Raw genomic sequence first — 27311 nt, forward strand, 5'->3', positions numbered from 1 at the left:
TTACTTTAAACGTAGTTTGTAAAATAATTAAAAGTGAGCGTGTTAATTCAAAGGCAACCCTCAAAATAATGATTGTAGCTGAGCATAGTCAGCCGTGTTAATTGAAAGCCACAAATGCACTCAAGCTCCATAAAATGCCGACTTTATTTTTAAGGTGTACGTGAATGTCTAAAGCCTATTACACATGGCATATTTATTATGTTGTATTATGTTTGCAATCATACCAACTTTACAAGAGCACGCCTTTACAAGAGCACGCCTCAAGCCCGACAGCGAAAGCCCAGGCTCCACAGCGAAAGCGAAACTGACACCGCACGCACAGCAAGCAGCCAGCAGCGCGTTCCCGCGGACAAACCTGAGACTGGAAAAGCGCGTGTCCGAATCGTGTCTACATTCCCAGAAACGGACAACAATAGTTGTCGAGCAGACAGCAAGCAATGCTTCGCATTGCTTGCACGTCTAGGCTCGACCTAAAAATGGTGGGGATCATGCAAAAATAGGCATTTTCCGACATTATGCAAATACTTGTTATTTTGGAATTAATTATGGGATAGGTGCTTTGCAAATAGTGCAGCCTCTCTACGTTAAATCATGCTATAAATGTATGTGTTTTCTTTGTTCATAACATCTTCTTTGGAAAGAGCCAGATCTTTCCTGATTTCATGCTAGATCTTATTTTACTTACTGCTTAGACAGGACTAGTTTATTGTGGTCTATTCTGTGTTTAGGCTTATATACGATTACTAATTTGATTGATTTCAAGATCGGCTGTGCTTGTTTAATTTCTTAGGGGGACACATAGCAATTTGCATTACAATGATTTAGTTTTACGCTAATTCCCTTGACTCTAATTATTTTTCCTTTCTGTAATGATACTAATATTTCTATAAATCCACAAATATGGAGAACCGGAGAAGCCTTGATGAACAGATCTTCTTAATGGTTTTGCCTGAGCTTTAAAGGTCAGGATTCTCCCATTCCTGCCCATTAACTCTTCTTACTTAATAAGGGGTAAAGCATGGAAGGCTGTTGGTGGAGAATGCAGGCAATAGCTAATTAGGAGGCTAATTAGAGGATAATTTGACCCTCAAGTGGGAGAATCCTACCTGCAGTGAAGCGCTGAGTCGGCTATTTTGAGTCTGATGAAGGTGAACTGAAAGTGCAGTTCAGAAGTGTTAGACCTGTCTGCATCTGGGGATACTCTAACCAACATTATTTATTTTTGTCCCCCTTAGCCTCCCAGAGTTTCTGTTTTTATTTTTTATACATGTCCACCAGGATTTTTCAGTGCTGTCAGGGGGCTAGGTGTTCCTTGGTTATGACGCCATTTTTCCCTCATAACCTGTGAGGCCTAGTTATGCCCTTGAAAATCTAGGGACACCCAGAAACCTAAAATGGTGTCCACCAACTGCCATAACGGACACTACTGGAGAACAGGCCTATAGGCTAACATGAGGAACTTTCTAGAAGCATCCAGTGACTTCTGCAGGTCTCAGGCCACCCTATAAAAGGCCAGTGACCAGCAGCCATTTTGGAGTTGGAGTAGTAGTAGTAGTCAGGAGTGACCAGTGAGGAGAGAGGCGACTTGTGGAGGAGGATTGCGCACCAGAGGTGACCAGATCGACCTGTGGGCCGGCTGTCGCGTGTTGGGAAGTGCCCCCTTTCAGGCTGACCGAACCCCACTGTCACACCAGCCATAAAGTGTGACCAGAGACTTTGTATTCAGTTTGAAGAACCGGGTCGTGTTGGGAGAAGACCCTCGTTATTGCAGCCAAGCGGAATCAGCTGTGGTGCATACCTGCTCAAAGCGCCGTCAGCCAAGCCTGTCCCACATGCGTTTGTAGGGACCAGTTATCCGTGAGAGGATTGAAAGAAACGTCACTGGAAGTGAGGCGGAGCCCAGCTGATCGCCTGCGAGGCGTGTGTGGAGAGCCCAGCTGATCGCCTGTGAAGCGGAGAAGGACGCCGTCGCGTCAGAAGAGGTGCGCCAAGCCGGAACCGGTAAGAAGCACCCAGCGCGTCGGAGGAGGCGGGCGCAAGGCGGAGTCAGGAAGGGCCGGCCGCGTCACCAGAGGGGCGCCGCGGCGGAGTCCCAGTCAGCGGGAACATCGAAGGAGGCAGAAGCGCCGCATCGGACGCCTCGGTGGAGCGCCTCGGACTGGGGTAGGCTTCCCTGTCTCCTCACGCCCACGTCGACTGCTGGAAGACACCACCGACACCGCGTGAAGCAGGCAACGCCAGCTAGCTCGCCTTCAACCCAAAAGTAAGCCGGGAAGTGAGGGAGCGGGAGGCGGCTGTGCCGGCACTCGGTAACCCCGGTGACTGGAAAACAAACGTGGTTACGAAGCGCTGAGGCCTTCCAAATAGACCTTGGGGGAACTTGACTCCTGGCCGCTGATTCCAGACACGAACCGCTAGGTTTAAGTACTTGTGCCAGTGGTTGAGGGACTGGGCCAGAGAAATACATTAAAGTTTGGAACTCCCTGTCAGGATCTCTACAAGCCATTAAACCCCTGGAGTTAGATTCACTATCAGAGCGGTGTAGCCACTAAGTAAACAAAAGGGGAAGCCGTATTAACACCTCTTGTCTCCTGTTTAGCTTTTTAGTGGGCTGTGACCTCTGAGAACAGCGCTGTTGGGGGTAAGAGACTGACGTGCTGGAACAGATCTCTGAGAACAGAAGGGTAATGAAATGTACATGCCAGGTCTGTAATGTAAATGTGTAACCTGTATAGTGAATATTCCTTGCTGTGATATCTGCTGGAAGAAGTAATTTTGTGGGAGTGATAATCATTTATTACAAGGGAACTGTACCTATGAATTAGTCTTCCTAGAGTGTGAAGTATACTAAGGTTGGTGTAACATATGTGCGATGTTGCTAAGCTAATTGTAAACCTATTTTGCATAAGAAACAGAGTCATATTATTTTTATAAAAGGTACTGGTATTTTTCCAAAATTGGTGTTGAGTCTTTTATTTTAGTGGTCAATCACTGAGTTACTGTGAGTGGGTCTTGTAAGCACTTAACCAACGCCTTGAGTTTAGCTGTGTCCACTACTGTGCCAGGCTACCCTATGTAGTCTAGGATCCCCTAGGTCTAACAAGAAGGTTGCACTGAAGAGTATAAATAGGGTCGTATGTCTAGCACAGTGTGATTTGCGACGTGTGTGTGTTTTGGCGACTGCATGCATGTTGCTTAATGGTATTGTGTTTCGGGAATTATGTTAGCACCGTATTTGGCATTTTATTGTCTGTTGATGAAGGTGCATTATTAAATATTGTTTATGATTTATGTGCCTTAACCTGTGCATTTTATGTGAAAAGATTGCATTTCTTTGGAGAACTTGAGTTAGGTATAGTGTCTGTCGCACTCAGGTTTTTGATTTTATGAATTCCGTAACAGACTAGCTGTGTGTTCCCTTGTTAAGAGTGGAAAAATTGATGTTTATTCTGTGTGCAAGGGTAACCCGTACTGATTCAAGACTAGGTCATTGCAGGATGCAGATTGGCTCCATGTATATGTAGCTTCCTGAACCGCTACTTTCTTCTTGTGGCAAGTTTGATTCATGTCCAATTTCTCAGCACAGAGACACAGATTTTATTAGTTTTGATTTATAAATTATTGATTTGGAAGGTATTTTTTTTTATTACATTGATGTTTGATCGCGTGGTGTAGTGTGACTTTTTTTAACTACACAGGTGTGAATCTGGGTAAAAAGAACTTCACTCACAGAAGCATAAATTCCCTCCAGTTGAAAATCCAGCTCCAGAGATGCTTGAAAAATCTGACATGCATTCTTGCTTATGGCTTAAAGAGAGGCACAAGTCACTGCAAATGTCCAAAAATTTAAATTTCCTGAGAATGTATCTTTTGAATTGAAGAAACTAGCTTACTTGAGATGCGGACTGTTGACATGAAACCATGACCAAATCCTTTGCAGTTTGAAGCACTTAATGAATGAAATGTGACAGGCAATACTAAGGCACAACAGAAAAAGTTGAGAGCTCAGGTTGGGAAGTATGTGCATAATTGGATGGATTGTTGGTTGGGTTTGCAGAAACAAGGCATGGTGTCATGAGGTGTGGGACAGTGGGAGCATTTCCTGTGACTGCCAATAATCCAGTAAAGGAAAATTTTAAATAAATTAAGAATAAAAATGAACAGCACAGTGAAGAAAAGATTTTGTTGAGATGATTGATCTGTTTAAGGGGAAGGGGGCCAGGCATTGAAAGTACAACAATCAAAGCTTTAAGTTTTAGCTAAATGGCAATTGTAAGTATTTGCGGATATTCAGGAAGCACAATTGATGTTAACAAAATTGTCTGAAGGGGATAAATGAGGTCGGTCTGTGGAGGCATAATTTATTTAGTCAACTTTATGTCTTATAGGGCAGGCGGAAGGGTGCTATGATATAAAAATCCCTGATGGGGGGGTGGGGGGGGAGTAGGAGTAAGGGATGAAACAAAATGGCATCCAGAGGCAAGGGGGGGAGAGGGAATAGTGGGCAATTCCAACTTTCATGGGGGGCACGGAGGGTCTGAGAGTGGTAAGGAGGTGAGGCAAAATATAAAAGGAGAGTTCAAACTTAAGTGCTTACTTATTTTGTGGGATGAAACAAATCAGGACATATAAGATGAAGTGCGTGTTGGCATACGGATTTAGGAATAGAAAGTTCAGGGAGGGGAAAAAGAAAAATAGGCACATGTCACTTTATTTCCGAATTCACCATGGATGCACTTTAGTATTTTTAAATGTCTGAGCCACTGTATGCACACTTGACGCACTTTAGATATGAATGGGGTATATCCTAGCAGCTATCAGGTTTGATTAGATGCAACAAAGCTACAATATGAAGCAATGCACGCATCACTTTATCTGAGGAGGAGGAAATCACTATTTGTTTACAATAACACTGGTCACTTTAGTCTAGTAACAAATAAATAATAAGTAAAGATGTTTTGAAAGTAATCCCTTTTAATACTAATGGACTGAACACTAAAGGTAAGGCCCAGGCAATAGAAGGCTGGCTGAGAAGCCACAGTCTGGATATTATACGTTTGCAGGAAACTCATTTTAAGAACATAAGTAGGGCAAATAGGAATTTACAACTATGGGCCGGATTCGATTGCCTCTCAAATGCCAGCTCTGCACAGAAGAGGGTGGGCATATATGTGGGTAAACATGTACCATCGCAGGTGAAAATCTTGCAGATAGATTCGGGGGAAGGTGGGTCTTTGTAAATTGGAGATTAAATCAATCAGGCTTTACTAAAGCAACGATTTAGGCACCGGTTCTAGGTGACACTCTCTATCTGCTTCAGCTTAAACAGGCACTAACCAATAACCCCTGGCCTTGTTATCCTGGGGGGAGATTTTAACTTTCTTCAAGACCCGCTAAATGATTCCTCTACTAATGCTAGAAAACAAAATAAGCCTCAGATGGCCATTGCTGTAGCTAACTGTAAAAGGGATTTAGATCTGGTAGACCCATGGCGCTCTCAGTACCCTAGGAAACAAGTTGTCTCATGTTTCTTGGCAAAATATAACACTGCTTCCAGAATAGACTATTTTATGATATTGTATGGTCTGAAAATGATCAATTACGAATACATTAAAAATGTCTTCCCAGACCATGCTCTAATTAAAATGGAAGTAGAAGAGGTAGGGCTTGAAAAAGCACCCAAAAGATGGCACTTTAACAAAATCAAACTAGAGAGTGCAGAATGGTGCACAAATGTATCTGATGAAATTATTAGCTATTTTCGAATAGCACAGATACTACCCGGGTAAATAATGTGTGGGATGTCTTTAAGGCCGAACTACGGGTTTTTATTACATCTAAAGAAATCCTACAACAGAGGGGAAAAAAGGGAAGGAAGACGTGAGCTCGACTAGGTTGGAGCAAGAGAGCAAAAAATATTCCCATAATAGGAATTTAGTTACAAAACAGGAGCTTTCATAGGCAAAGTCTGACATGCAGAAATATTATTACTTGCAGGGCAATACTGCCAACAGTGCCTAACTCCAGAGGATATATGAGGAGAGTGAATGTACAGGGAGACTACTTGCGTGGTAGGCAAAGGATAGACAGGTTCAAAATAGTATTTTATCACTGACAGACTTTGGTTCCAAGACACAGATAACTAACTCCTTCAAGATAGGGAATGCATTTTTAAAACACTATGAGAAAGTTTATCATATTGATCAACAGGTAATGACAGATATTCACGACATATGTTCCATGAGTTAAGTCATTTTCAGCTGTTGACCATTTTCATGACCTTGTGGCGGCCTATTTTCGAACTGTACACTTGTTCCTTACTGGTGTTCGGTTCAGACTCTTTTCATTTCACATTTTGCCTCAATGCTACAAATGTTAAATAGAGATACCTTAACAAGTAGTCAAAACTTTATTGTTAAATGTTTTCATTCATTTGCTGACTTTTTTTTCATAAACGTGGGGCTTTTATTTTTAAGTTCTAAATTATTATATCTTTATTGGAAAAGCTCCTTTTTAAAAAGCTATTCATAACTTTTTTACCAAATTGTAAAATAATCCTAATAAACCTTTGTAACTTTTAGCATTATTTTAGTGGATGAGTTAGCGTAGTAGAGGAGAAAAGTCAGCTTCCCACTCATGGATTGAGTCTGTTCTCAATTAAACAATACTTTTTTACGTATATAAATATAGAAAATGGTTTGTCTTACTTTGATTGTGCCTGTTGACGTCCTATCGCAGACGTAGTAGGTAGGAGCCAGGAATGAGGTGCTTCTGTTCCCCTGTTCCCACTGCTCTCTCCAACCAACCATTTCGCGAACGCAAGGTAAGTCTGTGGAAAACTAGGCACGGCGGCTGCCAACCTAGGGAGCGGAAGCTACCAGCACAGTTGTTGGTGCGGCTACTAAGCTAACACAGAGTACCCAGCCTGGGTGACATTATCAGAAGATCAGAGGACTGGGGGAAAGCAGCAGCAAATTGTGCAACTGAGACTGGCTATTGCACATTTCATACATGCTGCAGTGTCCAACCGTCTAAACCTCACATCGATATGGGCCATAACTAACCTGACTACAAACAAAAACAAGCATTGTAAATGCAATCGGTCTTGAATTTGTTTGTATTGAAGCTATTGGCATTGTAAATGGCAATGTATTTTACTTATGTGTTATGGGTATGTATGTGGTGTGCATGGTATGCTGTGCAAATATATTGTTAGCGATTTTGTGTCATTCAGTGTATTGGCATTATTTGTATTGAGATTGTGTGGAGTGATAACTTGTACAGTTTAATTATGTGGTGGTGCCGTTGAATTTTGAGGCACAATGTGGAATTGTGTGGTGTGGATTTGATGGATGTGGTGTTGTGTCATTGTGTTGTTGAGTTGTATTATGGGTTTTGGTGCTAAATTATGTGGTGTGGGTTGGAAATGTTTAGGACTGAATTGTGTGGCATGGAACTTTGTGTATAGCTTGGCGTTTTTGGTGACGGGAAAGAAGAAGTAGGTAGGAGCTAAGCATCCGATCTATGAGTTTTTAAAAAAAGAGAGTTGGAGCTATTGGCATTGTAAATTTAAATATCTCTTATCTATGTGTTATGGATTGGAGTGGATGTATGTGGTGTGTAACAATTATGTGATTTGGATTGAACTTGTAAGTTGTGTGGGATTGTGTGGTGTGAACCTGTGTGGTGTGGATTTGTGTAGTGGAATTATGTGGTATTGTTTGCAGTTGTATTATGTGGATCGTAGTTATGTATTTTTGAGTGTATTGGAATTATGTGGTGTGAGACTGTGTAAGTATGTGTAGTGGGATGTTGTGTTGTGGAGTGTTATGTAGTGGAGTTTAAGAAGACATTGTGTACAACTGAATAACTCTTTTAAAAAAGAGTAATCAAAAAATGTCTTCTAGTATTTTTTTTCCTTGCAATGATGGCAATCTCCTCCTGTCTGTTGTAATGCTTGTTTGTTTTAGCATTTTTTGTTTTGTGGGGACATAAACAATAAGAGGGTGGAGATTGATAAATACTACCTGAATTACAACATGAGCAGCGGGTGGACACTAGGAGAGAATCAACAGATGCCAGATTCTGAGGGCACACTGAGGTGGTACTGAGTAATGCTGAAGTGGTGCTGAGGTGGTGGTGTGCTGGTGCTCAGGTGATGCTGAATGAAACTCAGGTATTGCTAAGTGATGCTGAGGTAGTTGTGTGCTGGTGATACTGAACGTTACTGAGGTGGTGCTGAGTGATGCTGAGGTGGTGCTGTGAGATGCTGGGGCACTGAGTCATGCTTAGGTGGTGGTGCTGAGGTGGTGTGGTGTTGAGGTGATGCTCTGCTGATGCTGAGGTGGTACTGAGTGGGCGCTGAGTTGCTGCTGAGGTCGTGGTGGTGCACTGATGCAGAAATGGTTCTGTGCTGATATTTATGCTGTGCTCTGCGGGTTCTGAGGTGGTGCTGCACTGGTGGTGCACTGATGAGGAGGTGGTGCTGTGTTGATGCTGAGACGGTGCTCAGGTGATGTTGAGGTAAGGCTGAGTGATGCGGATTCCCTCACCACCAGTCTTTAATACTGTCCCTTAAGGCTCCACAACCTAGACTTTATAAAACTCGAGGCTCGCTGCAGATCTGACCTACCCCCCCCTTGCACATAACCAAGGTTAGCGATCTCAATGAACACTACTCATCGTCCATTTCAAACATTCTGGATGACCTTGCCCCTCTAAAACTAAAAAGAACACAATGCAAAGACAGAAACCCTTGGTTCACTGGCTCCCTTAACATGAAAAGGAGATCCCTACGTCAATCTGAAAGAATTTGGAGACAACACCCCTCTGCAGTGCATCTAAAACTTCTGCGCCAGGCAAGAAATGCCTACAACAAGCACATCATCAACTGCAAAAAAGAATACTTCAGATCGGAATTGGGGAACGCCAAGAATAGACCCCAAAAGCTCTTTGAACAGGTCAAATTCCAATCTAATAAACTAGCTAAAACACGGAATTCTCTAATATCGTCAGATGAATTCTCCTCCTTCTTCGCTGATAAAATCACGACATTAGGAATTGAACTCAGTACCACCACCTGCTCCCAACCCACGCCTGCCCTGCCACACTCTTCCTCTCCTTCCATCCCTGCCTCTCCTAAAAACAAAGCCCGCTGGACTGACTTCGAATACTATAATGAAAACTCCATCTCAAAAATCCTCTCTACCTTAAAACCAAACAACCACTTCAATGACCCGTTACCCTCCAACTGCCTCGCTGTTGCCTCCCAATCCATCGTTCCTTGCTGGACTTAAATTATCAACGCCTCTCTCCAGCAGGGATTGATCCTGGACCCTTTGTTGAAAGCCGGCCAAGTCCTCGCCATCTTGAAAAAACCTTCACTGGATCCAACCTCCCCTGACAATTTCAGACCTATCTCCAATATCCCGCTACTAGCCAAAGTTTTGGAGAAGTGTGTTCAACAGCAACTTAGCCAGCACATCAACAACTTCCCCCTACTAGATGGATTCAGACCAGGGCACAGCATCGAAACTGCTATACTCCACATCGTGGACGATGCCCTCCTAGCCCTAGACCAAGGCAAAACCTGCCTTCTAATCCTCCTTGATCTATCCTCCGCCTTCGATACGGTCAACCATGAAAAATTACTTGAACGCCTCAGACTCAGGATGGGTCTGGATGGCGTGGTACTAGAATGGTTCAGGTCCTTCCTCCACAACCGCTCTCAGAGATTCCTCATCAACGGCAAGCTATCAGTTCCCACCCCGGTAACTGTCGGAGTCCCCCAAGGTTCGACCCTCTCCCCCACCCTCTTTAACCTTTACCTAGAGCCACTCACTGAAGTTCTCCGTTCTGCCAACATCTCCTACCATATGTATGCGGACGACACCCAATTATACATAAACATCTCCTCGCTCAATGAGATCCTCTCCCTGAACGAGACCCTAAAATTAACTGCCCAATGGCTAGCCAATAACCAACTCAAACTGAATGCACAGAAAACTGAATTTCTCCTAATCTCCCCATCAAAGGCCAACCCGGAGACTCAGACCTGGATTAGGGCCATCACAGCCCTGAACTGCCCACCGACCGCTGTGGACTCTGCCAAATCCCTGGGCATTATCCTCGACAGTAACCTCAATATGAGAGACCACATTAACTCGATGGCCAAAGCAGCCAGGTTTCACTTGAGCTACCTCTGGAAGCTGAAACCTTTCATCGATGCACCAGACTTAAAAATGGCAGTTCAAGCACTTGTCATCTCCAGACTGGAATACGGTGTTCCACCCTCACAGGATTACCTAAGACCTCCTTAGCGCCTCTAAAAGCCTGCCTCAACGGGGCTGCCAGACTACTCACAGGTACCTGGAAGTTTGACCACATCTCTCCACACATGAAGGCGCAAAACTGGCTCCCCCTGGAGGCCAGAATCCAGTTGAAATTGGCCTGCACTATACACAAGGCCCTATACACAAACTCCCCTGCTTATTTGGCACAGAAACTAGTGATATCCGGGGGAAGCAGGAACTCCAGGTCCGCCAGAAACCTCCTGCTCCAACCTGCCTCCTTTAAAAAAAAAAAGAACCTACAACAGGGCGTTCACCGGAGTAGCACCGAGAATTTGGAACTCTCTTCCACCCTCCATCAGGAAAATCCCTCTTCTAACACACTTCAAAAATTAGACCAAAACCTTCCTCATGGGTAAATTCCTCGCCTAAGGCCTGCCCGCAACCACCCCATTGAGAGGGCTACTCTATGACTACGCCTTCCCTTATCACCAACTGCCCTCGACGAGAACATTTGAAACCTTGTTTTTGCTTCTGACTCTGATGATGACTGTAACCATACTTGTTGTTCTTGTTTGTCGCTGCACCTTAATCATTTTGTTCGTTCAACAATGTATACCTTGTAAAGCGCTCTGATACCCTCACGGGTCACGTTCGCGCTCTATAAAACACAAAAATAAAACTAAATAAATAAAACTAAATAAATAAATAAACATACCATTGCAGGGTGTCAGAGCACTTTGCATCACACACAAATTACACAGAGACAATCAGAAGTGTATAAATTAGTGTAAAGGAAATGTTACGTAACACAGAGGACTACACGGTGTAGGAGTCACAAGTCATGCATATTGGTAGGCAGCATTACTAAAGAGTGCTTGGGCCCCAGAAGCATAAACTCAGAATTAAAAACAGACACCACAGTTGGTGGTTCTCATAAATAAAAATAATCAATTTCCATCCAGATGAAGCCTTTTTGCAACTTTAATATCTCCACTAATCTTTACTTTGCATTGCATGCAGTTTTTTGATGACAGTTATAAATTCACTGTTCTGTTAGGATAGTAACTTTTAAGCTGCAAGTAAGACTAGAGCAGTAACAACTAATTTGCATTTTATGCACTTTGTAATCTGCTTGGTACACTTTCTTCGCAGCTGGCATGTTAACCCTCTGGCTACCTTGCAATGAGTTAAAACTTCTTCCACTAGACAACTCTGATCTCCCCAGCAAAAACATCAATCACTGGAGTTATCTTTACATTTTTACTGTCTGGAAATTGCAGGAGGCCAGGAACGTGTAGAGTGCTTTTAAAAGCAAAATAAACTCGGAAACATTGCCCTTCTGAAGTCAATATCCAGTGGGATGGCACAGCCCTTGTGCTGGCCTCGTGTTCTTCTTCTGCTTTTATTTAATGTAATACATTCAAATGCACATTTTAAAAGGGACATTTTTCCTGAAGGAAACATTTTGGCCTCAGCGCAAAACTGATGAGGAGAAACTTTAAACTCTTCAGCCAGCAGCCAAGAATGCTGCAACAAAATGTAAGCAGTTAGGTCTGAGTGCCAACAGTGTAACAAGAGGTTGAAAACATAATAAAATAGTCCCCCCACGAGAAGATCAACAGAACAAAGTGTAATGATATTGTACTAAGTCCCTGCTCCTTGGAGGAAAAGGGAGGGACAAAGAGGCAGGACTGACCACTAGTAAGCAAGGATTTGTAAAGGACATTGAAACAAACAAATGAGAAGCAAGGATTGGCATTTGGACTACATAGATATATGTATACTAAAGTATACAAGAGGTCGTACGCATACGCTCGACCTAAAAAGGCATCTGAGAGATCAGATATTGCAACAGCTAAGCAAATTCTGTAAGTCGTCTTGTACCCTTCTACAAACATGGAAACTCTTGCATAGAGGCATTAGCATGCAGCATGTATAAAAGGCACACTATCAAACGCTAACAAGATACAGACCAGGAGCATGATGAACAAGGGCTGGAGGGGTGCATAACAAACATCACTATTACCCAAAAGCCAAGCAAAGGTCAAAGGAAGCATCCTTTCCATCAATCACTATTTCCTTCATAGTAATGACCTGCCATAGGTTTCCCCCTCTCAAGCCGCAGAACGCACCACCACACAAAAAGTGAGCACTCCACTCCCATCCACTCCGAGGTAGGCAAACAGCTTACATCCTGGACAGATAATACGCAACACTTCCATTATCAAACTCTTGTCAACATCGAAGCCATCTGCCTCTACACTTCTGAGCCCAGCCCAGAAACAGTAAAAATAACTTCATGCTGACACCATTAATTCACCCAATAGAGGTGATCGTTCTAGTTCATCAAGCCCTTGGGCCAAACAGTGAGGATTCCTGGTTAATCTATGCCCCAGTGTTACTTACATGCAGTCAACCATGAACTAACGATCAAAGGAACATTTGACTCTGCAAGATTTTTATTGAATGATTGAGACAAGAAATTTCTAGAGGTGATTGAACATCCACTGTTGCACATAAATTCTCCAGGGAAAAAATCTATGTCAACCGGGCAAACAACCATTGAGGCCACCTTGCTGTCAATTCAACCCTTCTCACAGCCACAAGCACCTTAGCCTGGCAGTCACACAAACTAGAACTCCAAGTCGATTTGAAGCAATTGCAATAACTTGCACGGTCTCAAAAATAATTAACTTGAAAGCCAAGCTAAGTGCACACCTCCAAGCAGGCTAGACCAAGACTTGTATCTACTCCAACAGTGGACAAGTTTTGCACACTACCGGAATTACTCTCAATTCTTGTAGAAAGTTTGAAAACTAATAATAATTTCACAAATGGGGAGATCATAGCCGTGGGCCATTCTACGGTGCTTCAGAGGAGGACAACATTTCTGAAAGAGCTACACCCCAAATAGATCCTAGTAGTCCCAGCAATGCTGGGACTCTGTTGGAAGTAACAACTCATCTCTGATCTAACGGCACTCCTGCCATGAGCAGCAGCACGAACGAACTAGTATGGGGTCCTCCCACCAATCCTCTTCCCCTAGAGGTATTCCAAATTATCCTTCAACCCCTAATAAGAAGGGAGAAGAAAAAGACCAGAAAAACCCAAAGGGATTAGCAGGTTGGTTGCTCATCTTAAATTCAGGGCTCACAATAAGATCCTTCCTTAGTCAAAACTGCCCCCAAAACTGTTTCCAGTTTTGTGTCAGGCCAACATACCCCAGTTGCGGTGCACCACTTCTTTGGTGTATGATGACTCACTTCCTGCAGCAAATCCAACCCCCAGGACCCTCATCTATGATCCTGTTCACCAAAAAAACTTTTCTGAGGGGCTCAAATCACTTCATCTGCTCAGCCAAGGATTATGATCCCCTATGCAGATGATGCCCCACATACACCAGCAATACAATTAGCTGAGAATATGGACTCACCAACAGAGGCACCATCCCAAAGGCCTCCAGCCACAAAACTCCAACTTTAGCCTACGTTGACTGCTATGGATAGGCTGTGGATAGGTTTACCAATGACCTTGTGGATCTAAATAGTTTAAACAGCTCTCACGGAACACCAGGTAAGGAAAACAGTGGACCAAGTACCATGCGCCATAACCAGAATTGCTCCATTACTCACTCCTTGAATAATCCCTCAAGGACTTGCAACTCAAAAACAGAACCATTTCCATGGGTGGTATTTATCCCGAACCAGGACGACACAAGAACACCTAATTTTTACTCCGCCATATACATTTACAGGGCCAAATGTCTTGAATGAGGCAAACATCATCCGCCTCCTGTAACATATACTGGCTTTAGACCCATATCAGAGAAAATATATTTTCAGAATACAGTTTACCTTTATTTCCAAATACAGCATCTACGATCGTCACCTGGGAAACCTTCGGTAATTGCAATCCAAGTACTCAATGAAAAACATGCCTTCGCATAGTGGGGTATTGACATATATACTGGAGAATCAGAAAAATATCCCCACATCTTGAATAGCTGTAGACAGCTATCAAAACGCAAATCCATTATAAGTATCTTAAGGGGTGCAAATGGTGTATCAAATCTCGATCAGCAGGGCCACCTTCAGAGTCAGGTGAGCTCAAACAAAAGCCAGCATGCAAAACGTACAGATGAGCAAAGAAATTAATGCAGAGGCGCATCTTGTAAGTCTAAACTCAAAATAATCTCCTAGAATGTAGCAGGCCTAAGGCAGACCTTAACCCAGGAAGGGTCCCGTAAATTTATCGTGGAGGCCAAACTCCTTTGCTTGCAGGAAACATGGGTGTTGTCCTCAATACAGATCACAGGATTTCACAACTTACACAAGCTGGCTTCTAAAACAAACCACTTTGGACGCACTCAGGTGGCCTTGCAATCTATATAGCCATAAGTACAAACTTTGACACAACCTTAGTTGACATGAGATGTCCATCACTTTTGGCGGCCACATTCAAGGGGTGCAAACTCCACAACATGGCTCAACAGATTCTGTTAATCAAAGTATTTTTGAATGCTCATAGGCGTGGCAGAAGTGCCATGATCTCAGCCTTCTGCGCTGTTCTCAACGACCTAGTCTGCAGATTACCCTCACATGAGATTCTGATGACATGGACTTTAATACACACAACTTAAACAACTTGGTGGATCCGCATTACAACAACAGCGCACAGTCGGTGGGGGGCAATATCAGCTTGGCTCTACACTTACTTCTCTGCAAACCCTACAAACCCAGAGTAAAATTGAAAGCACACCCATACACACATTCAGGGGTATCACCAAGTTGCACTAATCCTTTGCAAGTGCCTTGCTACTGGCCTCATGTAAAACTTACACGGTTGTGGAATGCTGGGGAAGCGACCACCATCCAGCTGTAATACAGTTTGACCTGGAGCATCTCACTTACAACCATTTAACATATTAGGCGCCTCCACAGGAGTTGAAAAAAACATGCTAGTTAGGAGACTAAAGTGGAGAGAGGCAAGCTTGGATCAATTCAATACCTGGAAGAAGGGTCTGAATAAATTGCATGTTAGCATGTCTAGCAACCTGCAACGCAACTAAATAAACAAGCTGCGTCCTTTTCAAGGACGGCTGATCTAGCAATTGTGCATACCATTACTTATGCCAACCCAATCATAACATCATATTAGTAAATGAGACTGCAACTGCATTTAAAGGCAGTACTAAGCATGAAGATGAGGTATTGCATTTTAAGAGTGCAATTAATGGTCCTTCTGCACAAAATAATTTTGCTCTGATTGGGCATCAACACCTGGCATCAGGGCCTGTAGATTCTGTGACTATAGGAGTGAGTCTATGCTCCACCTGGTATGTTGCTGTCCAAAGTTTTTAACTGTATGCCACACTTTATTAAAAAACAATGTTCATAAACAATAGGGTTTCTACTAGTAATGACACGCTGGAAATTTGTATGACCATTACGGGTCCCCTGTATCTGGCAAGCTTCGGGAAATCTGCCAATATAATTTCTGTTGTCATAGGCTGCAACAGCCCCGAACACCTTAATCATTGTCACTGAGGCAGGGCAGTCATTTTATACTTCTATCTACTTCAATTTTAATATTCTCTTGGCTATTTTGGGGCTCCTTTGCTTACATGCATCTAGTTGGATTTTATTTTGCTACCTGTTGTATTGTAAATATAATCGTATCAATGTTAATTACTTGACACAAATACCTATTCATTCATTCCTACTTTTCTTTACTTGTTTGGAGTCCTTTGGTAATATTTGTTTAGTTTGGCAGGGATGCACGAGATGTGTCTTTTGATGAAAGTTTGCTGACATGGACAAATAGGTGTGGATACCATATCTTTGATTAAAAAATATCATCCATAATTCCCGTTGTTAAAAAGAAGACGGAATAAACTGGGCTTCTTGGGCTCAGCCAGGCTCAAGCAACAATATATATACCTTTTTTAAAACATCAAACAGTAAGAAAAAAGAGATAAAATGACTTTCAACCTGCTCCTTTAATAAAACATGAACAAAACCAACAAGTCTAGGAAAATAGAGAGAAGAAAGTGTCCACAAATACACAAAAATGAAACATGAATTGAGAGTACAATATATGACATAAAAAATTGATGAACATTCCCACCTGAACCATTCATACATAAACATGGATATCTACTGCTAACTGTAGGAAAGTAGGATCTTTTTGGCATAGATATCTCCACTTTTTGCTTGGTGTCAGTGTGTTTTGACTGTAGTTCACTGGGATCCTGTTAACCAGTGGCAGTGCTCTCTCCTCTAAATGCCATTGATTCTGCCATGTTGAATCTTGGCCCCCGGGAGCGTCTGACTAGCCAAGGCCAGCTGTGTAGTGTCCCTGACCCCCCTATGAAGGTCACAACAGAAGAGGTCCTTTCCCTCTTTAGGGTTACTTATGGGCTCCTCTGAGGGTGGGTCCTTAGATATGTCCAGACAACAACTTCAAGATTGCTGCCTGTCATCTGAAAACTGTTCAAAAACTCTTCTGCAGGTGGACACTGGAACTCTGCTGTTCTTCAAGCCAGGAACTACAAGATGACTGTTTTCAGTGGAAAGATTCCCGCTGCATCTTTGTTCCTGTGCTTCTTTAAAGTCTGCACCTCTGTGGTTGTGCATCCTCAGAGTCACCAAGGACTCAGCCGGCATCCAAGTCAGAATGAATCACCCTTGGAGTGAATGAGGTCACTTCCAGGCATTTCTACGCTGACAACCGTTTTGCTGATCCTGTTATCCCACGGACATCACCAGGCTCTGCAACACAAGTGGTGGTCTGTTGGTTCTCCAGAGGCCTGACCAGTCTTCCCTGAAAGTGCAGTGACTATAATCCCTCTACAGCTGTTGTGAACCACTTCCCTGTGCACTGGGTCTGTTTACCATTGCCAAGGCTTGTTGGCTCTCTCCACGCAAAATCTTCAAGCTCCAAGAAGCCCCAGCCTCCAGCACTGCACAGTTCAAAGATCAATGGCCTGCTTGCATCCTCTACATTGTGGGCCTTCATCTCCTTTGTGCTGTAGATGTTTCCCTGCGACCCCATGTGACTGGTGTCAGAGGGTTCTAGAGGGTGCGCCGTTGATTCCTGCTGGCTCTCCTGCATGCTGAGGGTCCTCTCTGACTTTCCCTAGCTGGGCTAGTTCCACAGAGCTTGCTGTTCTGCAATACGGTATCTTCTTCCGCTAATCATTGTTTGAGTTTACCAAGGCTTGTTGATGGTCCTGTAAGCCACAGACCTACCTGCTCTTGTCGACAGGCATAAGACAGTTCGTGGATGGCTTCTGTGCTAATGCATTATGGCTTGTTCTCCACAGCTGTTGCTTCAACCTCACCATGCTACAGCAGGAACCTCTAGCAATGGCTAGTATAATGCCCCTGTGCCTCCTGGTCACCTCTGGGTGGTTTGGACTCTGTCTCTTCTGCTTTCAGGTTCTTCTCATCTGGATTCCATGTCCTGGTTCCACCAGCCTGGTCAACGAGACTCTGCAGCTGCTGATCTTCCATGAACCTCCATTGGCGTCTACGGGTGGTTCTGACACCACTTCATCCCTATGCACCTAGGCTCCCTGGTGTACATATCCTGATTTCCAGGCTATCCACTGATGGGGTGGCTCTCCAACCTTCTTTGATTCAAGTGGCTCTTTCAGGGTCTATTGGGAACAGTCCTAGAACTGTAAAAATCCAAATGCAACTTACCCTGTGTTTTCCTATGGACGTTTGATCCGGTGTAACCACTCTGCACTCGGGCGCCTTGGGGTCCCTGGCTACTCACCTTGGGTGGTTCCGTGCTTCCCCTGGGGTCCTCTATCCTTGGGTATTGGTTCCATTTTGGTACTTACCTCACATTCCACTATTTTAGTAAATGTTTGCCTCCCCTCCCCCCCCCCCGGGTTGGGCCCTATGTGTTTCCTGTTTCTTAAGTATTTCTTGTGTGTAGTTGATATCTCCAGATAGGGGACATATCAGGTTAGTGTTAATAAATACAAAGTATTCTCATTCTCACCTGGTGTGGTCCTTTCTTGTGTGAAAATCTTACTGACTGACTATAGTGGTAAATGCACCTGCTTTACACCCTTCTGAATAAGCCTTAGCTGCTCTTCACAGCTAACCCATGAGAGCTCTGGTTTCCAGGGACCTAAACACTATCACAAAGGGTTACCTGGACTCAGTACACAGTGCCTTACCATAGGTGGACACTATATACTGAGCCAGCCTCCTAAACTAACAATATAAGTCCATAGTGCCAAATACAATATAGGATTGTCTACTATAAATATTGTACAGTTGTAATGAATACATATTTCTTTTTCCAAGGGCGGCGTTTGGTTGTTGGCGAGGGCTGGCATAACAGACCTATTGTTAGCAAGTATTTGAAATATACAGACCTATTGTTAGCAAGTATTTGAAATATACACAGTGAGCTCTGACTCCGTCCAGAGGAGTTTGGCGTATTGATGTGCCCTATATAAAGTGCTTACAGTGAAATGCATGAGAAATAATTTTACATCTCAAAAGTACACAGAATCCTACAGATGCTTTGTATGCAGAAAACAATCGGGTTTTTTTGTTGTTCACTGCAGCAGTATAATTTTAATGTTTTTTTTTTTTGTTAGTGCTCAAAATGCAAGCCAGGACCATTGACTTTGCTAATGATTGTTTTCATTTAGGAGCTAATGTGACTAACATTGTGCTCACATCATTTATGCTTCCTGTTTACGAACGTCTGACTTAGTCGAGAAGTGTTCCGTGTAATGCACGCACTCAAACAAAATAATACCGCGGTAAAGAGAGGTGACCTGTGGTGCTAAATTGTTGCTTTTTTGTATACTAGGCATAGCTTCTGAAATCTTACACTCAACGTCATTGTCATAGACGACATGGGTTAAAATGACTGAGCACAATTACAATATTGTATTCAGTGCCATATTAGGAAGAACACCTGGGAGCACTTCACGTTTACAGCCCTACACAAATGACACAAATATTTTAGGAAATGGGTCATTGCTTGCTGAAAAACACACAAGTCTAAAATATCATGCTTTGATTGACAGGCTGTTCTAATCATTATGCGGGTGCTGTCCTACATGGGTGCCTAGTGCTAGAAACAGTGAGAACAGTTTATCTCTGAAGACGAGGAGGAGTGTCGCAGCTGCACTTTTAAAGTTTTGTAACTCCCATAGCCTCATTTCAGAAATATAACAATCTAATAGGTATGCCCCTGCAAACTCCACCACCAGACTAAGCTGGCTAGTCTGTCTTTGCCTCCCTTTTCCCAATACATTATTGTAAATAATCCAACATTTTACAGGTATTCTTCCTTAATTTTTTGCTTGTAAGGCACTGTCACTTCCCTGTCCACTAATCCATGCAAGTCGTCAGGAGAGGAGGAGATAACTTCTGCTTGCCCACTTGGAGAAGAAGCTACCTCCTCCAAATATTTTCTCTGCTGAGTGCATTGTTTCTCTTAATTTCCCTTTGCTGGTTGCAGATGATCAACCAGCTTAAGCTGGGGCCTTATATATACGTAGTCCACCAGAAAGGCCAACCTCAGCAAGATTTTTACATTGTACAAAAAAGGCATTGCTTGAAGCTATAGATGCCAAGCGAAAAAGCGGGACTAACGGGAAAAGAAGTGTTGTATTTCTCCAGGCCACTACAGAGCACCTATATGATGCAAGTAATGTAACTATTTCATATGAACCTGTGTCAGAAGACAGCTCTTCTTTGGGCATAAGACAGGAAATGTTGACCAAGCTGTTGCTGGTGAACCTATTTGGGACAAAATTTAGAGCTCTAAACTAAAAAATATAGTAGAAAAACCTTTAATTTCAGTAAATGTAAATTCGTTTTGAAGCTGATGTGGTATAACTTTCTCAGGAGAGATACATCCCTCACCAGGTAAAGCCTGTGAGGAAAAAAACTATGATTCAATCAGGCATTTGCTAAGCGCAACTACTCACCAGTAAGGTTCTCAAGGCACTGGGGTCCATCAAGGGGGGGTCTGTCGAAGAGCCAGGTTTTGAGGAAGGAGAAGGAGCAACCTCCCGATCTGGTATTTCTGGTGCGGGGAACCACGGCGTAGGAGAGCTGGGCTGATCGTAGGGTCCTCTGGGGAGCGTGGAATTTGAGTCGGCTGTTCAGGTATGCTGGTCCGGTGTCGTGGAGGGCCTTTTGGGCGTGGATGAGCACTTTGAAGGGGACTCTAGCTTCGATAGGGAGCCAGTGGAGTGTGCACAGGTGCTGGGAGATGTCGCAGTGGCTTGGCAGGTCGAGGACTAGTCTTGCGGCGGCGTTCTGGATGTTCAGTAGCTTGGGGGTAAGGTTTTTGTTTATTCCAGGGTACAGTGCGTTGCCGTAGTCGAGTCTGCTGGCGACAAGGGCGTGAGTGACGGTCTTTCTGTGTTTGAGGGGGATCCATTTGAAAGTCTTACGTAGGAGGCGGAGGGTGTGGAAGCAGGAGGATGAGACGGAGTTGATCTGGCGGTTCATTTTGAGCTCGGAGTTCAGGATGATTCCCAGACTGCATGCGTGGTCCGTGGGGGTGGCCGGGCTTTCAAGGGCGGGGCCACCCGGTGTCATTCCAGGTGTTGAGGTATGGGCCCATGATGAGTACTGCTGTTTTGTTGTGGTTTAGTTGTAGGCAGCTGTTTTTCATCCATTTTGCGATGGCTTCCAAAACTTTATAAATAAATAAATAAATGCCTCGCTCCAAGTTACCCACAGGCAAGGATGCACTAAACAGCAAGATCATGGGTAAGAGCGAACACCACAGTCCGATATGTTTCCAGCTCTCATGTCATAGATTTTAGCCTGACGCGTTTCTGAACTTCTTGTTCTCATCAGAGGCTCGACAAATGAGTTTGTGCTGACACACCCACACTTAAATACCTTGTTTAGCGTCCTTTATGTGCGCAATGCTTTCTGGATTTTGTAGTGTGTGTCATCATTGATCCACAGATGGAGGCACGTTAATTACCAAGCTGCCTTCATTCAAAGCCCTTGGATGGGCCTCAGACTGCGTGCCACTCATAAATCCCATATTGTCTGCTGTTTCACTCCTTGGGCTCGGCAGAATTTCCGGGTACCGTGACCCCCAGTGATCCCGGGGTCGTGCAACTTTCGAAATAAATAAATGCCTTCGCAAAAATTGTGTCTGGCGGTATTGGGTATATTGGATAGGGAGAGGATGAGTTGGATGTTGTCTGCGTATGACACAATGTTGAGTCTGTGGGTTCTGACGATGGGGGTGAGCGGAGCCATGTAGATGTTGAAGAGTGTAAGGCTGAGGGAGGACCCCTGGGGGACTCCGCAGGTGGTAGGTGTAGGGTCCGAGAGGAAAGGGGGGAGTCTGACCTGCTGCGTTCTGCCAGAGAGGAAGGAGCAGATCCAGTTGCGGGCCTTGTCTGTGTATTAGGGTACGGTGAGAGACTGTGTTGAACGCCGCTGAGAGGTCGAGGAGGATGAGGGCTGCTGTTTCTCCTTTGTCCAGTAGGGTGTGGATGTCGTCTGTTGCAGCGAGGAGGGCGGTTTCCGTACTGTGTTTTTTTTCTGAAGCCGGACTGGGAGGAGTCGAAGATTTTGTGCTCTTCGATGAATGTGGCGAGTTGGCTGTTGATGGCTTTCTCAATGACTTGCGCTGGGAGCGGGTTCAAGGAGATGGGTCTGTAGTTTTTTAGGTCAGTGGGGTCTGCCGAGGGTTTCTTCAGGAGGGGGTTGACCTTGGCGTGTTTCCACTCGTCGGGGAACGGGGCGGTTGCCAGGGAGCGGTTGATGGTGTGGCAGAGCATGGGTGTGATGGTGTTGGCTGCTCTGTTGAAACTATGGTGGGGGCAGGGGTCTGTGAGGGACCCGGAGTGGATTGACTTCATCGTCTTCAGTGTGTCTTCGGTGGTGAGGGCTGTCCAGTTATCGATCGCTGGCTTCATGGTGTCGGGGTGGTTGGTGAGGGTTCAGTGTGTTGGAAGTAATAAGGCAGGCGGGATATCAGCCACGTTTGTCCACCAAATCAGGCCATTAGTCCCTACCTTTCATTACACCTCTTACAAGTTTCTGAAGCCATTAAGGCCATAAGCTTTGTTTTGGGCTGTTTATTTTCTGCCAATCTCTGCCTGAAATCATGTTATCCTGATGAAAACCTGTATCTTCTGTTTGCTTGTAAACATTTTCCTCAGCTTTACATGTCTGCAAAAAGATCATCAAGATAATCATCCAGGTCTAATCCACTTGACTCTCAAATTCATCAAATTTGTCCCAAAGCATACCATAGATTTTTTGCATTCTCAAAATGAATTTGCTACTGGCACAACCAATCTATATAGAAAAAAATAAACAGTAAATCGTCTCATAATGAGAAACAATGATCATAATTTATACTGTCCCACTTGCAACATGTATTTTAAGTGTACCCTGACAGGCTGGTATGAAAGTACCACAGAGTTCAGAACAGTTGGAACGTTTCAAACAAGGGTAGGAGAGAGGGGCTGGAAATTGAAACAATAATTTCAAAGGCCCGGATGAGTGTTTATACAACTAGTGTCTGAGAACAAACCATCTGAGACAATTGATTCCGCCAAATACAATATATATGAGAATAGTTGAACTTCCAGATCTCTCAAATAGCTGATCAAAAGCTGTCCCATGGTAGGCTGTCTCAGTACTATACAACCTATCAAAAGTCTATCAGTCCCCAGTTCTCATCACACCGCAGTAACCATCCTGGCTGGGGCTGGAACATGCTAACCAGAAGTTTGTGAATACTCGGATGTCATTCTGTAGCTACGCATCCATCCCATTCTATTTCTCACATAGTTCTGCTAAACATAATGGGAGACGTTCTTCAGGCACCTTTCTCAGTTGCCTCTTCCACAGTGCCCGGGACACAGCCATGGGAAACACTTAGCGATCCCTGGGACTCGTCCTTGGCTCCATCTCCTTGTGCTGGGAAAGACCCTTGAAACTTGAAGAATTAGAGCTGAAGTGCTTCATGCGGACCAACCCACAACCACGTTTCTGGGCAGGCACAGATGGTTTGCATGATCAAAAGCTGAGAATATGTTTGGGGTCAGTGTTTGAGCTGATGTACTTATATCTGACATTACGGTAGCTTGGTAGTATAGATCTTGATGCTGGTGTATTTGTGACAGCGAGATTAAAAAGTTTAAGAGGTATCCACGAGTGGAGAGGAGAAAAAACGAGAGAAGCCAGTGTTCAGCCCGATTATTGCTTCGCCATTTAAGCAGTGGTGCTGGAACAAATTTCAGAGTGGGGGTGGTGCCATCAATGTTACATCCCTGAAGTCATCAGGATTGTGAAAAATTGAAGTGTTTCACAAACAACAAGTACAGCAAATGAGCTACACCCATTCAGCAAGACAGAGATACGGGTGTGGTATGTAGCCAGTGGTGCATTTTGGGGCACACTATTGCACATATAAATTTAAAGTATGGCGTGGTAGGACACTTTAATTTATCGACTGTACACTTCCCATTGAAATGGACACCGATTAGCTCTGACCTGCAGTTTTACTGGTACAACTATGCAGCACACAAACCACATGAGGAAAACAGGTTCCAGCAAATAGTTATCATTTGAGCATCACCAAGTAAACTATGTTGATTTGTTAAAGTATTTGTTTATTCTACATTCTATAGCCCTTCCTTTCACCCTCCCTGTACACCAGCAAGATTGTCAAATAGTTCACATTACAAAATCCTCTAACTTTAGAGTCTGAGAGAGAAAAGTAAACACAGAAATCTGTTAAAAGAATAAGAAGCAATTTTCCAGAAGGCATAGCTTGAGATTCATTTGAGCTCGGTCTTTGAAATCACAGAAAACGTGACAAGCTATGAACAAAATCCGAAGGTACCTTCATCTTTCGATCACCTTCTGAACTCCAGTAGGATTACTTTGGGAATTCTGCAGCACCCCCTGCAACCCTATTTCTAGTGCCAATGCATTTAAGCTGTTTTGGGCACTAGGGGGTTTAAGATATTTGTTAAAGGTGGCCTTGGGCCTCTTAATAGCACAGTTGTTATGTGAGACTTTTTCTCTCACCCGGTGTCACTGTCATCTTTACAAGGTGATGAAAAAGGCATTACTGTGCTGGACACTAGCAGGCATTTCTGAGCTGGCTGGTTTCGAGTTTTCAAGTTTCAATTCTCACCTTTTCACTGTGGCTTTTCATTGAATAATAGCCTTGTGCGAGGAATCCCAGGCCGCGAGGAGGTCACGTAAAATATATTCTGATCAATTTACTAGGCAGCAGTGCTTAAACCTGCAGCATGTAATAAGAATATAGGTTAAAAAAATAGTTCTAGTTCCATTCAAAAGTGTATTCTACTAATACTGCCATGAAGTTACAGTAAATGTTCTTGTAGCAGCAGGTTTTAGAATAGTGTTTAACAGGGCACAAGTCCCAAAAAAAGAAGTGGAGGGACTGACCAAGTTAGGCAGTATGCAAGTGACATCATGACGTGTGCCATCAAAGCTCATGACGTCACAACACATGGCATTCCATGTAGCATCACTGGAAGTGAAAACACAAGAAGTGACATTAGATACCACGATCTCACACATATGTTTATCAGGTGTATCATGAGTACAGTTAAGTGCAACTTAACAAATGAGATTTGGAGTCGAGGTTGTGCCAAAAATGTGATGCAATTCTGATGCAAAATCTGGGCCTCAACGAATACATTTTTTTTAAAACCCTACTACAAACAAATTGGCAACAAGGCAAAGCATGGTAGTAGAAGTTCTGCTTCATTGGTTGAAAAGTCTACATTTTAAAATAGTTATGGGGTTAAGGCATCTGCTGCAGAGATGCTCAGTAAATCTCAGGGAATAATAATAATAACGAGCTAACTTTTGAGCTTAAAGCATTTGTTGGAGGGATCTGTGTTTTGTGTAGTCCCAAATTTGAATCTAAGCAGTATAGAAGATTAAGTTGTCTCCTGCACAACATAATCACCAACTGTTCTTGGGGGTGGGAGGCCAGGAGGGGGAGATTGGGGATTGTTGAACTTATATTATGTTGCTAACTACTTCAGGCCTGGTATTCATGATATCGCAACCCAAATGGTGTGCATCTTATATAATGTTGTGAGCATAAATGTACCACTTAATTATGCAATAGTGCTCTGATATGTGTATGTTATAACATGTGGCAACCGAAAATGCAATAAAAAAAAGTTGTGTCCTGCAAAGCATATCATGTAACATGCAGATCATAGATTTGTATTTGATGTAGATAGGTAACTGGATCACTGCTTTGAACACAGAGGTCCCTTTGTTAGTTGCATTTAATTCACTGTAATCGTTCAGTAGACCACAAAGAGCTATGAAGGGTGCTTGACTCCTGTCTCATGTAACACATCTTTTATATTGATGTACACACTTACATGATTTATTTGGAATGGATAATGTGTATGTAACACTCTGCATTGGGATGAGTAGCGTTATAAAAGAAATAAAATAGTGCTACTTAAATTGTTATTTATCTAAATACTGGGACATTCTGACAGTGCATGTACTTATATACTACAAAGTAATAAGCATGCATCTCTTAAGTACCTGTGAATATATAACAGGCTGTGTGCCTTTGTTTACTGGCCTGTGCATTTGCATGTGTGAGGTTCCAGGACACCTCCAGCCCAATACACGATCAAAAGGAGGCCTGATGGACCCATAACTTCTGTCTTTATCTGTGTCCAGCTGGAGGTGAGAAAAAAAACCCTTGCTGCCTGCCCGTTGCTGCTGGGAATAGATAGCAGACAACGTGCAGGAGCAGCTAAACGTGTTCTGGTGTCTCAAAATTACACTGGGACAAGTTCAACATATTTCTGTGGGGCCCAACTTCTTACCAAGGTGGACAGCCTCCAACCTGTCAAAACAGTGGGTGGACACAGTGTACGCGCATGTACTCGTGCCCTGGTGTTTGGCAGTTACATTGGCGCTCTTCAGCAGCCTTCTGAAAATCACTAAAACCCGTATTCTTTACCTACGACAACACTCCTTACCCAGTCTGATTCCAACACTCCCTGCCACAGCCCTTCCTTTCTCTCCCCTCATCCTTACTCCACTTTTTGTGTATAAAATGAGTATGTAGGGTCCAAAAGAAATAGTCGAAACAACTGCAGACTAATGAGCGAATTAACGTTTTTTTTATTATCTATGTTGTTTACCTGACGTTCAGCCGATCTATTAGGCTTTACAATAACCATTTTGTGAGGTTATTACGAGACAAGTAATCCGATTATAATGTATAAACTACTAAATGAGTACTGAGGCAAACCTGGGAAAAAACGCAGCCAGAATATTTTATTCCACTTCAACTACATTACTGTTTTGTTTATCTGTGTTTGTTTTACATTAACGCGCTTACCTCCTCAATGGCTCCTGCGGAAATCCTGTGACCTGCAACATTGATCACGTCATCAACTCGAGAAAGGACATACAAGTAGCCATTCTCATCGACGTAACCAGCATCCATGGTGTCATAATATCCCTAAAAAGAGAAGTAAAACTATTAGCCTGCATCCATAAACTATCGGAGTATGCCACTCATTCAACTGGCCCATGGCAGCAGCGTACGGCAAAACGTCGACTCGTATATATACCTTCTCACGTTTTAAACCCAGGATAGTGGTTTACACATTACATGTAAATATTGCAAGTGCGCGAAATAGCGGTTCTTCTTGCGGGTGATCTGTTTCGTTGTTTATCTGTTGATGCTGTGCCTGGAAAATGTCATTTGTGGCCTCGAGGTTCGGGTGAAAATGTATGTATGCAGCTGACCCACTAAAGGTGACGGATGACCGCCTGATTTGGAATACCGAGTACTCCCTTGACAACTAAATTCACCCTATTGACCTTTTCCATAATTCCCAGAAAACTCTATTATTCTGCAAATTCAAAATAAGCAATTCATCAAACAAGGGGATATGCGAGAAAGTTTACAAGATAGTATACATCAAGAGGGGGTTACACAAATACAATTCACGCATTACAT

At 43.5% G+C, this 27311-nt stretch overlaps 1 protein-coding gene across 2 annotated transcripts in view; it reads right to left on the reverse strand.

The window, feature by feature from the left end:
* Positions 1 to 27311, reverse strand: part of ACSS3 (acyl-CoA synthetase short chain family member 3) — a 1350383-nt gene that overhangs the window by 203878 nt on the left and 1119194 nt on the right. For both annotated transcript variants that reach the window (XM_078674232.1, XM_078674231.1), the window contains one exon: positions 26685 to 26807. In XM_078674232.1, coding sequence (XP_078530358.1) covers positions 26685 to 26807 — 123 coding nt within the window. The remainder of the gene's footprint in view (positions 1 to 26684; positions 26808 to 27311) is intronic.

The sequence above is a fragment of the Lissotriton helveticus genome, chromosome 1_1 (assembly GCF_964261635.1).
Source record: "Lissotriton helveticus chromosome 1_1, aLisHel1.1, whole genome shotgun sequence".
Classification (NCBI taxonomy): domain Eukaryota; kingdom Metazoa; phylum Chordata; class Amphibia; order Caudata; family Salamandridae; genus Lissotriton; species Lissotriton helveticus.